The 16,761-nt window shown below is 36.8% G+C and overlaps 1 protein-coding gene across 4 annotated transcripts in view; it reads right to left on the reverse strand.

Moving 5' to 3' along the window:
• Positions 1 to 8,651: 8,651 nt before the first annotated feature.
• Positions 8,652 to 16,761, reverse strand: part of hmga1a (high mobility group AT-hook 1a) — a 105,393-nt gene continuing 97,283 nt past the window's right edge. For all 4 annotated transcript variants that reach the window (XM_048611933.1, XM_048611935.1, XM_048611937.1 and 1 more), the window contains one exon: positions 8,652 to 13,878. In XM_048611933.1, coding sequence (XP_048467890.1) covers positions 13,816 to 13,878 — 63 coding nt within the window. In that variant the 3' untranslated portion in view covers positions 8,652 to 13,815. The remainder of the gene's footprint in view (positions 13,879 to 16,761) is intronic.

Genomic DNA, 16,761 nt, shown 5'->3' on the forward strand with positions numbered 1-16,761 from the left:
AACGCCGGTCCTGCATGAGATATTTTAGGGGGAGGTGAATTCAGTGCCTAGGGTGGCTGCCTGCCCCACAAGGTTGTCAGGCAATTAGGCCTGTTCATAACAGCATTGCTAATAGGTGGATTTAAGAAGTCACCTCAGATTTTCCAGATGGACTCCAGTTTCCCAGCATGATGGAGAACAGCTACCAGCAAACTGGGTATTAGTATTACTAGATAGCCTAAAAATAATTCTGGGCAGGGGTGCATCCAAAGGCCACATTCTGGAGGAGTGCCAGCCAAAGTGGCAACTTGGCTGCACTTTTTCTGTTTTTGATTACGTTTTAAAAAGTGGCTTACAATCCACCTTACTAGTGTGGCATCTGTCCAGTTGCTTACCTATGTTACTTTACGGTGCTCCTCTAAAGCTGTGTACCCTCTGATTTGCCTTCCTACTTTGAGACTTTATATCTTATAATTGTAAAGGAATCCATCTCCATGTCAATTCAGGTTTGGTGAATATCTAGTTCATAGCTCATTTTTGTTAGCATAGCATTCTTAGTTCTGGAAATTCAAATTTTCCAGTACAAAATGGAATAAATGTTATTGATACTCCCATAAGTCTAGTTCACTTACAAGTTTGTCATCATTGTTGCTTTAAGAGCTTACCAGATAGGAAGATAAGGTAATTAAAATGTAGAGCATAATGATTGTCAGAACATCTAAAAAAAGGAAGTTCAGAAAGCCACTCATGTTTGTTTAATAGAATCAGATGGAACTACAAAAACAGCAAATGGACTTACTTAACTGGAAAAGTAGCATCTGTAAAGTTTGTAGTAATGCCAGTCCAGACAGAAGTACAGCTTAAGTAGCTTAAAAGCATAAAAGCCCTTAGGCTCAGGTCAGGTTAAGGACATCCAGATCAGGCTACATCATTCTGGAGAGCTTAAGAGGTTTCTCTGGTTTCAATTCAGAGTAGGGTGAAGGAAGCCTACAAGCAGCATTTGCTTGCTACAGATAAGAAAGATTGGAACTTAGAGACATTCAATGGCAGCTTGATGAAGCTGAGTCTGACAAAAGCTGAGCTTTTGCTTGTAATCAGATGCTTGGGGGAATCTCAGAATCCTGGGGAACTCAGCCTTGGGACAAGAGATTGAGTTACTAGACTTGAGCAATCATTAACCCAACCCAAGTTGGAGAGTTTTTGAAAGTGAATCGTATGTATTAGGAGCAGGAGTAGGCCATTTGGTCTCTCAAACTTACTTTGCCATTTTATAATATCATGTCTGATGTGATTACTCCACATTCCTGCCCATTCCCCAATACATCTTTGAAAGGGAAGAGCTGGAATCCTTTGCTCAGAAGGCAGAGATTTAATGAAGTTTGGTAACTTTCAATCTTATTAACATCTGAGTGGGATAGTCTTGACTGCATTGGGAATTTAAAGTGTCATCTAACCTTAGACACAAAAAATCCAGGGAAAGTAGCCATTGGTTTATTGCCCATTTTTAATTTGCCCGGATGGCAGTTTAATGTTAACCACGTTGCTGATCTGCTGTCACATGTAGGCCAAACCAGCTTGCCAGATTTCTTTCCCTAAAGGACATTAAGTTTTTACAACAACCAACAATTATCAGACTAGCTTTTTATTGTATTCAAAGGTCACAATTTGCCATGGTAGTATTCAAACCCATACCCTCAGAACATTAACTTAGGGATCTGAATTGTTAATTCAGTGATATTACCACTACATCACTGTCCCTATTATGTATACGGTTTAGGTATGCCTATCTAGTCATTATTGCTTATGTTTCTTTTGTTCAAATTTGCATAATTCTTTTCACATATTCATTTCTGCTGCTTATTTTCTCACCCTTAGTTGTTCCATTCATTCAAATCCTTAAAAGCTGATGGTCCATCAAACCAAATCAGAACAACAATATGTCCACCATTCTCACAACAAAGGATTCATCTGTGACAAGTTCCTGAACTGAAAAAGACCCAGTTCCCGCTTTCAGTTGCTTTGATGCAAGTTCAGCCCTAACTGCCAAATGTGGCACATGTGGCTTTCCAGACCATTCAGTTTCCTCACCTTGAACATAAAATTCACATCCACAAAATAAATTCCCTCTACCTAAATTAAGTTGCTATAATTCAACAAGGGAGCTTGAAAATTTGAGAGAAGTTTTGAAAATTAACACTGACATTACAAGATAGAGAGTAAAGAGATGTTACTTTATTTGTTTTAAAATGATTTTTCTTTTTTCTTCAGGGAATGTTAGATATATGATGATCTAGGCTGTGTGTGATACTGACCAATGTGTTGCATGATGTGTCTGAATTTTGCACAACGATGCTGACACTGCAAGATAATTTATTTAAGAGACTGATCATATTTGCTTTCAATATCTCAAATGTAAAATTCATAAATAAATAAAAATGTAAAACTCAACATTTATAGCACGCTTATAACATTACTTAAACTAATCCACAAAATTTAGAGGTTTTGGATGAGCTAATCTTTCTCTAACCAACACACTGCCCCCTCCCCATCCCTGCAACGAATATGAATCAAAATCCAGGCCAAAGGGAGCATCACAATCATCACCTAATTATTAACATCTTACTACGTTGCAAATTATAGTTAGCAGAAACTTACCAACATGATTATGAAGACTGCTTTATTTGACCTCTGTAGAATTATTTTTGTCAGAAATGTTTTAAAATGGAGGTATACTGAATTGTGTATCAAGAAGTTGTATCAGAAAGTTGAATTGTCAGGAAAGGTATTGTAATTTCCCACATCACAGTGAAAAACAGAAGAAAAAGCAAATAAAGTTTACTTTCAAATCTGATCTTTGTGAACAGGGCCTTTCAAAGTGGCTTGACACAGAATTTCACTAACTAGTGGAGAAGAATTGGACTTTAGAAAGAAACAGACCAACAAAACTCTTTGCATGCATTCTGAGAATAGACATTCAATCAATGTCAAGAGCAGGGAACAGCTGCTGAAATATGATTTATTGTAAACTGCTGCTTTCTGTTTTAAAATCCCAGGTAAGAGCATACTCTTAAAGTATCACTGTTATTAATAGTTCACAGACAATTTTTCTATCACAAAAAAACCCTGAAAACAGGAATGAGCTTTTACTGGTTTATTAGGTTATATTCATGGTAGATGATAGTACAGAGTTGTTCCTTCAGTGGATTTAAAAACAGAGTTCCATTGACTTAAGACCAATCGTTGTACTACTTGCTTCAAAGTAGGGTCTAATGCGATTTTTCTTCTCTACTCTTGGTATTACTGAATTGTCTAGATATTTCAGTAAGTTTCTATAAATTGAATTGTCATATTTTCTGATAGGACAAACTTGCAATAGTAAAAAATACTTATTTTAAAGTTTGTCCCCCGCATGTTAAAACACAAAGATTTTGTTACATGCTATATTTCCTAAACAAATCATTTTTGATTGACTTACATACCGTACTGGCTATGTTAACCTACCAAGGAACTACTTAAAAATCAGTTTAAGCACTTGTGCTTCCCTTCATATTCCAGTTCCTGTGTTATTGTATTCCTAATTTCAAGACAAGCTGTAGCATTTTAAGATTTCTACATGAATAATATTTGTAATAACAGAGGTGGAATGCCAGAACTGACTCTGCAGTACTACATCCACATAAACCTATTGCAAATGCTTTTCTAGCAGTTGTTACCAATATGTTGATATATAATTTATGTAATAAAGATTAGTCAACCACTTTATTTCGCCAAACACTGAGCTGAAATTTATAGACACATCTATCTGCTTTGGCCAATAACTATTAGACATCAGTTTCACTGTGACCAGTTACTGTGACTATAACGGAACTGTTGTAAACATTATGGCAAGTGAAACTGTACGAAACACAGTTGCTTTGAGGATATCAAATTCAAGTTACCTGCTGAAGCAAATTTGCTAACATATGCTATTAAGGATACAGTCATATCTGTAGAGAATGGAACAGTAACAAAATAGTTTACACTTCATAAGGGAAAACCTTTTGTTCTGTACTTAATGAAATATCTTAACCACTAAAATGGCTCTGAAGGAGTGTGGATTGATGTAAAATCACACCTCAACACTTAAATGATGAATAATTGTCAGCGTTCAAAATTATTACTCAAATATACCTGATGCATTATTGGTAAAATAATTAAGAATTGCATTACTCTAGCAGCCATACACTTTCCAGTATATTTTCTTTTTGCTCTTTCCGGAATGAACTGAATAAGTGAACAATGATGGCTTGTATTTATATGGTACCTTTAATGTAAAGAAAGTACCCCAAGTGATTCAGAAGCATAATAAAACAAGATATGATTTAGCAACACAAATAAATATTAGAACAGATGATGAAAAGCTAGATCACAGAAGTTTTATGGAGTATTTTAAAGGAAAAAAATGAAACAGAGGAAGTTCTGGAGTTTTAGGTTTGTGCAGCTGAGAGCATAGCTGCCAATGGTGGAGGGATGAAAATTGTGGGTGTTTGAGGAACTGGAATTAGAAAATATATTTTAAAGAGTGGGTTGAAGTGCTGAAGGAGTTTACAGAGATATGCCAAATCATGGCAATATTTCAAAAGAAGGAAGCAAATTCAAAATTGAGGGGCTGCCTTACCAAGGGCCAGTATAGCACAAAGTGATGGCTGTCCAGGATTTGATGCGATGGGCAACAGAGTATTCAATGAACTCAAGTTAATGGAGGAATGATAGATTGGCCTCAATTGTATTAGAAAAGCCTAGTCTGGAGGTAATAAAGGCTTGGGTGAGAGTTTCAGTGGTAGATAACTGAGGTGAGGGCAAGGTGGGCAATGTCACCTTGATGGAAACAGTTTCTAGCCGAGCCATAGAGAGTCAGAAGTAATATTTCATTACTAGTTGACACCAGGGCCTTGAAATAACTGCAATGCAGAAGTTAGCATTTGAATGTAAGTCTTGGATCATTAGGAGGTATTAATGTATCAAATAAACAAATTCATTGATACAGTGGTTATGAGGAACTGCAAATGAACAGTATAATTCTGTGTACACTAATCTGAGTACAGTTGAACTTGAATCCTAACCTTTCTCACTGAAGCACTGTCACAACTGTGATAAATTTATAGACCATCAATTTTCAAATTCCACAATCTGATTTTATTCACCAACAAAAATGATTTTAATAAAGGAAAAATCACTAAAATGGCCACAACTGACCACACAGGTAAGCTACTTGTCATGAATCCAATATGAAATAAACAAAATCATCTGAATTGAAATGAACATTTTATCAAAAGACATTGAAACTAGTCCACCCAATCAGGTTTAAGAAAGCCTCATCTCCTACTTTGACTTACACCGTTTATGATAAGTTTCATGTATTGAAGATGAAGGGAATTGCTGACAATTATTAGCCTTGGAAACAAGGACTATTTATAACAAGGCTATTCAAATGAGGTGTATTTCAGAGAATTACTTTTGACAGAGATTACTTTTGTGGAGATGAATTTGTGACTGGAGACAAAGTACTCTCTCAAGAAGGAAAGTGCCTGGTGACAAATAATTAAAAAGAAACATCAAGTAACTGAAAACTTAAAGGAAAACTGAAATATTAGTTCCTGCTGAAGATACGCAAGATATGATTAAACAATTGGGATATTATGTCATAATCTTACATTTCAAGGCCACCCTATGGACAGTACATTCTTTTCATCACCCTTTTAAATTAGATACTATCCCTTTTCAATTTTGTACTGGGTGATGCTTGGCATTGCATCATCAATATTTTTTCTTGGGGTCAGCAGAAAATAAAATTACTCTTTATTTTCACTCAAGGAAAGCTTGTGTTGGCTCTTTATTGTTTCTGGTGAACCAGTTAACTACATTTTCATCAGAAGTATAACCTTGTGTTAGAAAGAACATAAAATCTTTGTTATAGCCAACAGAAGATGTTGAAAAGAGAAGAACTAATTCACTCATCTTCACCTGGTCATACCAACACAAAATATCGTTGGTGGCTTTACATATGTATAAGTATTTATTTCCCTGCAACAACTTTCCAAAGCTGCTTTACCCAGAGCACGTCTGAAGGGTCACTGGACTTAAAATGTTAACTCTGCTTTCTCTCCACAGATGCTGCCATTTCTACTTTTGTTTCAGATCTCCAGCATTTGCAGTTCTTTATTATAAAAAGGCAAACAAGGCATTAGGATGCAATCTTATAGAGGTCTCAGCAATATGGTCAATGCCTTATTAACAGTCCAACTCTCTTCATTAACACTAAATAAAGATATTTAGCTTCCTATCTTACTAAATGCGCCAAACAAGCTACATGTTGAGAAATCTCGACATGGAAACCAGAGCAGATATTGGGCAACTTCAGCTCATCACTTGCTCTAAAGGAACTTCATGTTGCTTAGGACCAAATTGCATTATAGGGTACAATGCATGAATACCAGATGTATGCATCCCTTGTGAGTAGAAATTAGCAGCTAGCATTTGTCAGCTCCTCATGACCAACATGGCACCTCTCTAGTGTATGTGGAGGGCAATCTGGAAACAGAGATATGCTTTGCAGGGTGCACTTGCAAATAGCGTTGAAAGGCCATAGCAGTGACAGTTTGCAAACACAGACAAGCACCCTGCTCAAGGATTGGACTTGGCTGAATGTCAGAGCTGCTCATTGCACTCTTAGCGCCTCCCTGCAAGCTCACACCATCTATGCAATAAAACAAATGTATGCCTTATTGGTCAGCAATCCTCAATAAAGAGGGCATGCATCTTAATGTATGGCAGTATGCTACATCAATCTCTCACTTCCACCATGTGTCAAAGCAAATGCAGCCATGATTCAAAATCTTAGGCAAAAGTTTCACCAAATTCCATGAAGGCATCCATCATTCAGGGGGTCCCAGCACTGTAAGTCAAAGGCAGTCTCCCATTTCAGTCCAAGGTTTGGCCATGGTCAGACATCTACTTGGGATGTTTTCTTGGTCAGAGGCTCTATGCCTCTGTAGTCTGGGGAAGGGGTGACAGTCAGTCCTATGGATCCATAGCAGCCACTGCCGGGGGAATGGCTAATCTGGTTAGTGAGTTGTGCAGTCATCAGTCAAGGCACTTCACATCTGGGAATATCCAGTAGGTATTGCTTCTGTCCAGAGAAAGTAGGGGGAAAGGACATGATTTTGGTAGGGGGAAGCTGCCTTGGGAAAGAGACTTGGTAAGTTATTCTTCAGGATTGGGAGTTGCAGGTTGGGAAGTAACGGGGGGCTCAATAGCATCTGTAAGAAGAAGATAATGTAGAGTGTAGATGGGAAGGGGGTCATGTGGGAGGGAGGTCCTTGTTAGAAGATTCTTGCTTCAAGTGGGGATGGTGAGGGGAAATGTTTGACTATACCTAATGTGGTAACCTTGTACACCAGAGCTGGGGAAAGGAAAGGTGGGCAAGTGCAGTTTGGGTGGTGACCTGGCAAACTGCAAAGTTTATGAGGTTTAAGCAAAGGGCTACCAGGAAGGGATGTTCAGGGTCTCACCAACACACAGAAGTGGAGACTAGAAGTTACTTGCCAAACTGTGCTCCATGTTGTCTCCTATTGTGTTGAAATTCGAAAGTGTGCAATGGGAAATAAACACCTACATCCATACTTGGAACTGGTCAATAGTCTCCATTTAACTCAGAGAATTCAGAGAGTTCCGATGAAATTAAGTAAGTAGTTAGTCAGGAAAAATTAGGCTATTAAATACATTGTCAAACTCTTGAGTAACTATTCAAAGGACCTCATACTTAAACCCCTTCTCCAGCTTCAGCACTTCTCCTCCCTTCACACACTCCTCTTCACTCCCGGAACCACTCCCACACCTCCCATCACCCCAACCTTTCCTAAACACTGCCGTAACCCACTGGGAATGTGAAGGGATAGTGGAGGGGGATCACATAGGAAGTTTTAAAAGACAACAGGAGACATATTTGAGGAGTAATTTGAAAGGTTATGGAGATAAAGCTGGGCACTGGACTAAAACTTACATTTTTTCAAAGAGCTGGCACAGCACAATAGGTTGCAATATTCCTGTGATAAGTAAATGGTCAATATCAGATCACAGTGAAATAAAAAAATCTAATTCTGTAATTATAAGAAATGTCTTCTAATGCAAATAATCAAGTTTGTATAATTCGCATGGTTGTCTGATCTTGAGAATATTCTGTTTCATTGAACTAACTATTTAGAATTAATTACATACATGTAATTTTAAAGACAGATATAATCTTTGTTAGCTGGTCTGTTGACAATGAATAACTGCAAATTAATGACTTGCATCAGAATAGAAAACAATCAGAACATGATGATTGTTTTTGCCTACAAAACAATCATTACACTCCAGGAATTTGTGTGAACTGCTGAGACATTTTAGTATGAATAATGTGTGTTATCAAGTAATAATCTGAGCTTCACTGTTCAGAAAACTAAATATATTTTATAAACTAGTTAATCAAAATGCATCATTTGTCAATCTTTTTCATTATTAAACTTCTTGGGCTCAAGTTTGTAATGTCATGAATCATTCAGCAGATGGTGCTCCAGAGGTGTGATTTTGGTTTAAAAGTGCACACAACTCCATAACAGTTTGTCTAATTTTTGAACTTTATTGTTGCACCAAACACCATCCAAATAGAAATCCTACTGGACTAAGAATTTTAGCAATTAAACACAATTAGGGCTTCATGTACAAACAATATGCCACATTTTATTGATCAGCAATATATGTTAAAAGTACCAAACTCCTATAGAGTGCCAAGAGATTAGATTTAAAACTGACTGGAATGCATAATATTTCTGATGGGAAAACATTTAACTAATAACATTGTCTGGTTGTTGTCCTTAATTGCACACATTTATCTAGAATCTCAAATTTTCACAAGCAATGCTTCAAGTTTCTATCAATATAAAATGTTTCCATGGTAATTTCTCTTTGTATTAATCAACAAAAATAGGTTTTCAGTAAAACTTTCTAAACTATGTGTTAAGTCAGCAGGATCACCAATATTTGTCCTGAGGTAGGCTTTCTTAAATGTGTGATTTGCCTTAAAATAACCAGGATTTTTATTTAACTGAGGTACAATCCAATGTGCCACATCTCCTTTGCATAATAAATGATATCCTACAGTAACTTTGCTTTATTTCAATATAGCAATTAGCACCCCAATAACATTCAAATATCTACTAAATTATAAGATGCATATCACTGAATTCCATAAATTCGAACAGTAAGTTGGTAAAAATGATACAACACATGTCATCTCATTCACTCCAGTGTGTAGTTCTGGTCAATTTTGCATAGAACACCCTGAGGTTGAGTGACACAGAAATGCAAATTCAAAGCAAACACCAAAACAGAAGCCAGCACCTTGATGTTTAACCTATTGGAATGGTTGTCAAGAGAGGAACATATTTTCTGAATGTCAAGTGCAACAAAATTACCAGCTTTTGTTTACAAACTTAATCCCATAAGTTGCACAAAAAAATTTCCTCCAGGGTTGTATATTTAATATACTGAAGTTGCATTCATCTTGAGTGTTTTACATCACACCAGCTTCAGTGTTGTGAAGCAATGAAGTAATTTCCCACAGGAACATAGATAAAGATTGGGGCTTTAACTGCTGCCAGGAGTACCTTTTTGACCAGAGTCAGCAGAATTCAACTATTCCCTCTAGTGTCAGAATGCTGACATGGCAGGATGTAGAATGGTTTACAACAATGTGCCAGTTGCAACAACAGCAAAACCTCAGGCAGTTCTTTTCTTTTTATTAATTCTTTCATTCTTACTTTATTGTTAACAAAAATTGCTAGCTCACATTGTAAAACAAGTCACAAGGCTCTTCTGATCAGTCAAATGTATTGCACAACACCTAGAATAACAGCATCCTAGATTTGATTCCTGCTCTGTGTGTTAGCTCAGCTCAAGAGTGAAGTGCTATAATCGAGAAACAAAATCTGCCAGGGTTTACACTCCTGAATACAAAGAAGTGATTCCTGATTAAAATTGCATTTAAAACATTAAACTAGTAATATTTAATTAACTAAGCTTACAAGTAAAGTGTTCAATTATCATTTAGAGGACAGTAGGAAACTACATAGTGTACATACCATTAATCTTCCAGGCTAGACTATCATTTGTTTTTCAGAAGGTATTTCAAAAAATACTTATTTGGAAATTTGCACTTCGCATATTTATAAAATTACCATCCACAGTGTACCAAATCTCCTGAATGAAGGAAATGGACAATAACATACGGCATGTTTGCCTGCCAGTCATTAACATATGAATATCAACCAACCACTCACTAACTGTTCTGGAAATGTTGCAGCACCAACATTAGTTTGTGATAAGAAGTGTAATCTTTTATAATCACTACTAGTTTGAATTCAAATGTATGTAAATTCAAACGTTTGGAAACCTCTCTTCATTATATCAGTTCTTAACAGGTCTCCTGTATCCTTTATGTGGATTGGAGACAGACTGCTCAAAAATTTTCTGAACATTAATTCCTCTTTCTCTCTCGATCTCCTTTTACCAACTTACTGTTTTTTTTGCAATGAGGTAAACAGCTTTACAATTATTTTTCCCTCTCATTCTGGCATCATACATATAATAATTCAGAAACATTATTCACTGTGGCTGAGGAGATGCACAAATGAATTGTATTTTGTGTACAGCAGCAAACAACCGAGAGACTATGAAACTAAAAGAGGTAGTTGTGATTAAGGAAACCAAAGAAGTTCCATCTGTTCAGTACAGTACTAATACTGCAATATTATGTGAAAACTGAATAATGAACTGACTCCTGCTGAAAAACTTTATAGGAAGATTCCACTAAGTAGTAAAGAAAGTTGTACTTTGTTAGTATTTGAATATTTAGCAACCAGGTATGTTAAGTTGCTATTTACTTTGCCTCATTATATCCATTGTTACTTAAGAAGAAATATCCCATTTGCTTGTTCTTAGACTGGGTACTTAATCACAACCAAACAGAATAAATATTTTCCTTTGCAAGTTCCAATTTAATCAAAATGTGTTTTTTTTGTTGAATATTTAGCAAAATGCAACAAATGTCATAGGATGACTGAAATCTGGTAGTCATTTTTACTCAAATCAAACATTTCTCTGTATTTCTTTAAATTTTATGAAAGGACACACAGCTCAAAGTGTTCAATCCACCAGTCTGAGTATTTAGTGAAGGGAGTTTCATGAATTTAAAATTCTGATCATTGAAATTACAGCAGACTATGAAAAAAAATACTTCTGTCATACAGCAACCATGCTTCTATTATAGAATAACTGATTTTTGATCCAAATTGACTTGTATGTTAAACTACATTTATTACTGCATAATATTTAACTGCAACTTAAAAATAAGATAACAGGCCATGGAATATATAGTTAATGTCAGCTTTACAAAACAATATGTAATGAAGCTATCATTATTTGTGTACAAAGTTAATTTTTCTTTTGAAAAAAACTTAATGATAATAAGTGTTCATTTCTTTGGTGCTGTTCTCTCACAATACTTCAAATCTATTTCAAGTGTGAAGCACTCCCTCAGCAATTTGTAATTAAAGTTTTGATGCTCTCAAAAGTTTAAGTGTATGTAGTTTTTCAATGATGACAATAGCTTTAATTCTAGAATATATGATCCAGAATAACAAATAACTTGGTCCTCTTTAGTTTCAACTAAGAATATTGGATGTGCAACATTTGAATAAATTGATTACATGGACATAATTTGCCACAACAGATAAAGTAGAATCATATTGTCTCTAGTCTTTGGTGTTATATTAAGTAATATAACTTCATTGCAACTGGTGAGAGGTACTGCGAATCTACATCAGACATTATTTTATGAAGCATTTTGTTTTCAATCAATATTTCAAGTATTGTATTCCAGGTGTTGTTATTTCTTTTACCATCAGTCACTATATTGTTGAGCATGTCATTAGTTAGGACCTAGACATGCAAAGTAGAAACCAATGTAGAACTTTTAATGCACTTTTATTCCTTTATTAAGCTGCAAACCAATGTCTGCTCCAAAACGGCTAAATTTTCAGCATCTTTAGTATTTCTGCTTGAGTATGCAATGAATTTTAAAGGATTTTATATCTATGTCAAAATATCCAATTTGTTATAGACAGCCTATATGATCCAGCAAAAGGGATACTTTCTCTTACATAAATAATAACTTAAAAGAAAAGAAATTGTGTTGCCAGAGTATAAATTTCTGTATATTATTATAAATATTGTGTGGGCTATAATAATTGCAGCGATTGTACTCTTCAATTAAACTGGGTCAATAGATCTATGTTGACTTTGTGCATTTGAGTACACCATCTGTTAATAGAGCAAGGAAAAGTCAGTTAAATCACAAGCTAATGTTATACTACTATTAGTCTAACTGTTTGGACCAGGGAAGAGTTTTCATTGTCTGTAATTAACTGCCAAAGTTACTTATGAAACCAATATTACTTTCAAAGTAGGCATTTAAGATAAATGTTTAGGAATTGAATTTGATTTTTCAGACAGACAACTGGTTTCCATAGGTAGCAACTTCAATTTGCAGGTGTTACCTGAGCTCCTAAACTATTGTAGTTTGGAATGAAGTAATTCACTAACTGACATTTTGCCTCATGCAACCTTTAATTTCTTTTGGACAAAGGAATACTACAAAGGGTGGGGATTGGGGAGGGTGAGGTGGTGGTGGTGGTGTGTGGTCATGTTGACACTAAGCTTTGCCTGGCCACTGTTAATGGTGCATTATTATACCGCATGTGTGTTACCAACAAACAAAATCCTAAACCGCTTGCTTGCAGTTCTGAGATTCTCTGGTCAAATACATTTCTTTGGGTGGAAAAAATTTTGCTGCTTTATATTAAAGAAAATTATACATGCATTCAAAATAAGAAAACAAAGTAACAGGGTAAAATTATTTGTTAAGAAAATGTTGCTCTTTTAAGTTTCACATATCACTTAAAATGCATTTGCACAATTATGGTGTATATTAACATAAAAGTTAATTGATAATGTAGCATAAAAATTACTAGCTCCAGGCTAACAGTTAACTATTATATAGAGCCTAGAGAAATGTATAGTCCTCCTCAATTCCGAAAGACAAGTCTACAAAATAAGAGAACATAATCTATTTCAAAGAATAACAAAGAGTTCACCTACATGATTCTAAGCCATGCCATAAACAAAAAAAAAAGAAAAGTAAATACAAAAAGTGGATAGTTTTGCGGCTGTGAATAAAGCAGCCATTTTGATTTTGTGGGCAATGTTCCTTCTACCATCTAGTGTGGGATTCCACTGTTGAGAATGGGTTGACATTCTATAACAACAGCAAGTTTTAAAGAGCTGCTTTTGGATGTACCATTATAACAGTCATTACAATTATTGTCATGTTAGCCAAGGTCATGTACATATTCGATGTGAATTGTCCGCAACATAACAAATCCCTTTTGTACAATATTTAATAGAACAAAATTGTTCATTGGCATGGCCCTATTAGCTGGTATAACCTGTGACTAATGCTTAGAGGCTTGAATGAAAAAAAATTATGAAGTGAATTTGAAGATCTAGATTTCAACATTTATTAAATGTTAATTTCTTTGAAATACCTTGAACTGTACTAAAAGAAAAAAAAAGTCCTGTAGTGTTCCAGTGCTGCTGTAGTCCCCTGTTAAGACTATAATGAAAACAGTGTGATAAGGTTTTTAGTCCAGCTAATGACAAGAGCCATTTGTTGAATGAGGTAGTGCCAGTCTTGCAGATTTACTGGTCTTCTTCTGAGGATTCTGGTGAAGCATGCTCCTCCTCTTCCTGCTCCGCCTTTTCCTGGGCAAATAAAAATGAGAGTTCCAATCAAAGAAATCGGATAGAGAGTTTGCAAAACACAAAGCCCTATTAAAAACTGATATTAGCTTCCAAGTAAACTTCATTCACATCGTCTCTTGCTCTACAGAATCTAGGCCAATTTGTAAAGCTGTGCTTTAAATGAAAGTGGCATAGGGAAAGACTGAAGAAAAATAAAGAAAAAGAAACATACAAAACTATGAATGGACATATCCAAATTGGAATGAGTTGGAATACATACATGCAAGTTAAAGGGAGCATCCCCTAAAATTAAGAAGCCACAAAAGGTAAAGCCAGAAAATGTCCAGAGTTAGAAAAGCTATGCTTTTTTAAAGTATACACGATTACCCCAGTGCATTTTTTTTTCATAGAATTCTCTTTGACTGCGTGAATTACAAACTGCCACATTTATAATAGAAGTTCAATCTATGCTCTCTTATAAAACACCAACATCTCCATGAAGAAACAGATCCACTTGATGACCTCACTTGACTAGGCATACTGGGATATAAGGGAGACAACAAAACTCAATCACTGACACCATGTATTTAGTTACTGTAGGCTAACATGCAGGTCAAGCAAGATATTAAGAAAGCTAATGGAACGTTAGCCTTTACTGCAAGAGGATCTGAGTACAACTGTAGTGAAATCTTGCTTCAATTGTACTTGAACTTAGTTAGACTACACCTGGAGTACAGCATGCAGTTTTGGTCTCCGTATCTTGAGTGCAACAAAGGTTCACTAGATTTGTTCCTGGGATGCAGAACTGTCCTACAAAGAGTGATTGAGGAAACTGGGCCTGTATTCTCCAGAGTTTCCAAGAATGAGAAGTGATCTCATTGAAATTACCAAATACTTAAAAAGATAGACAGGTTAGATGTGGGTAACATGTTTCTCCTGGCTGGAGAGTCTAGAAGCAGCGGACACAATCTAAAAAGGTGCTGACACTTAGGTTTGAGATAAGGAAACTTTTTTTTTGACTCAGAAGGTCATGAACGTTTGGAACTTTCTTTCACACAGGGCTGAGGAGGCTTTTTCTTTTATTGACTCATGGGATGTGGGTATTGCTGGTTGGCCAGCATTTATTGCCTGTCTCTATTTGCCCTTGAGAAGGTGGTGTAGGTTGACCCACGATGTCCTTAGGAAGGGAATTATAGGATTTTGACCCAGCGACAATGAATAAATGGCAATATATTTCCAAGTCAGGATGGTGAGTGGCTTGGAGGGGAGCTTGCAGAAGGTGGTGTTCCCAGGTATCTGTTGCTCTTGTCCTTCCAGGTGGAAGTGGTTGTGGGTTTGAAAGATGCTGTCTAAAGACACTTGGTGAATTTCTGCAGCGCATTTTGTAGACAGTATACACTGATGTAACTGAACATCAGTGTTGGAGAGAGTGGATGCTTGTGGATGTGGTGTCAATCAAGCGGGCTGTTTGTTGTTGTATTTGCACCCATCCAAGCAAGTGAGGAGTATTGCATCATACTCCTGACTTGTCACTTGTAGGTGGACAGGCTAACAGGGAGTCTGGAGGTGAGATACTCACTGCAGTATGACCTGCTCTCGTAGCCACTGTATTTATACGACTAGTCCAGCTAAGTTTCTGGTCAAAGGTAACCCCAAGGATGTTGATAGTGGGAGATTCAGTGATGATAACACCACTGGTTGGTAAGGGACCATGGTTAGATGGTCTATTATTGGAAATGGTCATTGTCTGGCATTTGAATGGCACAAATGTTACTTGCTACTTGTCAGCCCAAGCCTGAATATTTTCCAGATGCTGTTGCATTTGAACTTAAACTGCTTCAATATCTGACACGTCATGAATGGTGCTGAACATCATGCAATCATCAGGATACATCCCCACTTCTGACCTTATTGATGGAGGGAAAGTCATTAATGAAGCAGCTGAAGATGGTTGGGCCTAGGACACTACCCTAAGGAACTCCTGCAGAGATGTCCTCGAACTAAGATAACTTACCTCCAACAACTACAACTATCTTCCAAGATGCCAAGTATGACTCCAAACAGTAGAAAGTCTGCCCCGACACCCACTGGTTCCAGTTTTGTTGGGGCTCTCTGATGTCACACTCGATCAAATGTGGCCCTGCTGCCAAGGGCTGTCACTCTCAGCTCACTTCTTAGTCTCTAAGGCTCATTCTTTGAATACTTTAAGCTGTGAGCTGCTTGCCTCTATGTCATCAATCAGTCTCTTGACCTCAAGTAACTCCTGTCTGTGAACCATTCTCCGACGCTGTCCGTCAGCTACTGACTCAACAACAGTGTGGCTACCTCTATCCAGCCGCTTGGTGACTCTGAGGTTCAGGTTCCCAGATACACTACATTTGTCCTGATCCCTGATATTTTGATTTCAAAGGAATACCTTTGCACTGATTATAAGGTCCATTCAGTCAGCTTTGCTATCATTCAATGTTTTTTCTCTCAGTGCTCTTGGATGCCATCATGAGCAACTGGCTTAACTACGTGTAATGCTTGGCTATCCATTCATTGACAGGGCTATCATCAACAGAAGGTGTGCTGAACCCTAGGAGATGATCCACTGGAAGAACTGGGTCTCGTCCAAAGATGAGGTAGTGTGGAGAATAGCCTTTAGATAAGCACAAGGTGCTATTATAAACATATACCAACTCCAGAAGGTACTAGGGTCACTAGTGCTTACCCTCAGGAGCCAAGATGCACAGACAGTCAGGCAGTGTATGACTGAATTGTTTGCACTCTCCATTGCTCTCTGAATGAGAGCAGATGGAGCAGCTTTGGCAATTGTATTGACCTTGCAAAGCTGCTGTAAGAGCTTACTTCTGAAGATGTGCACCAATCACGGTGAATCTAACATGGAACACAGAAATGGAC

Source organism: Rhincodon typus, chromosome 25, assembly GCF_021869965.1.
Source record: "Rhincodon typus isolate 14 chromosome 25, sRhiTyp1.1, whole genome shotgun sequence".
NCBI classification, from domain to species: domain Eukaryota; kingdom Metazoa; phylum Chordata; class Chondrichthyes; order Orectolobiformes; family Rhincodontidae; genus Rhincodon; species Rhincodon typus.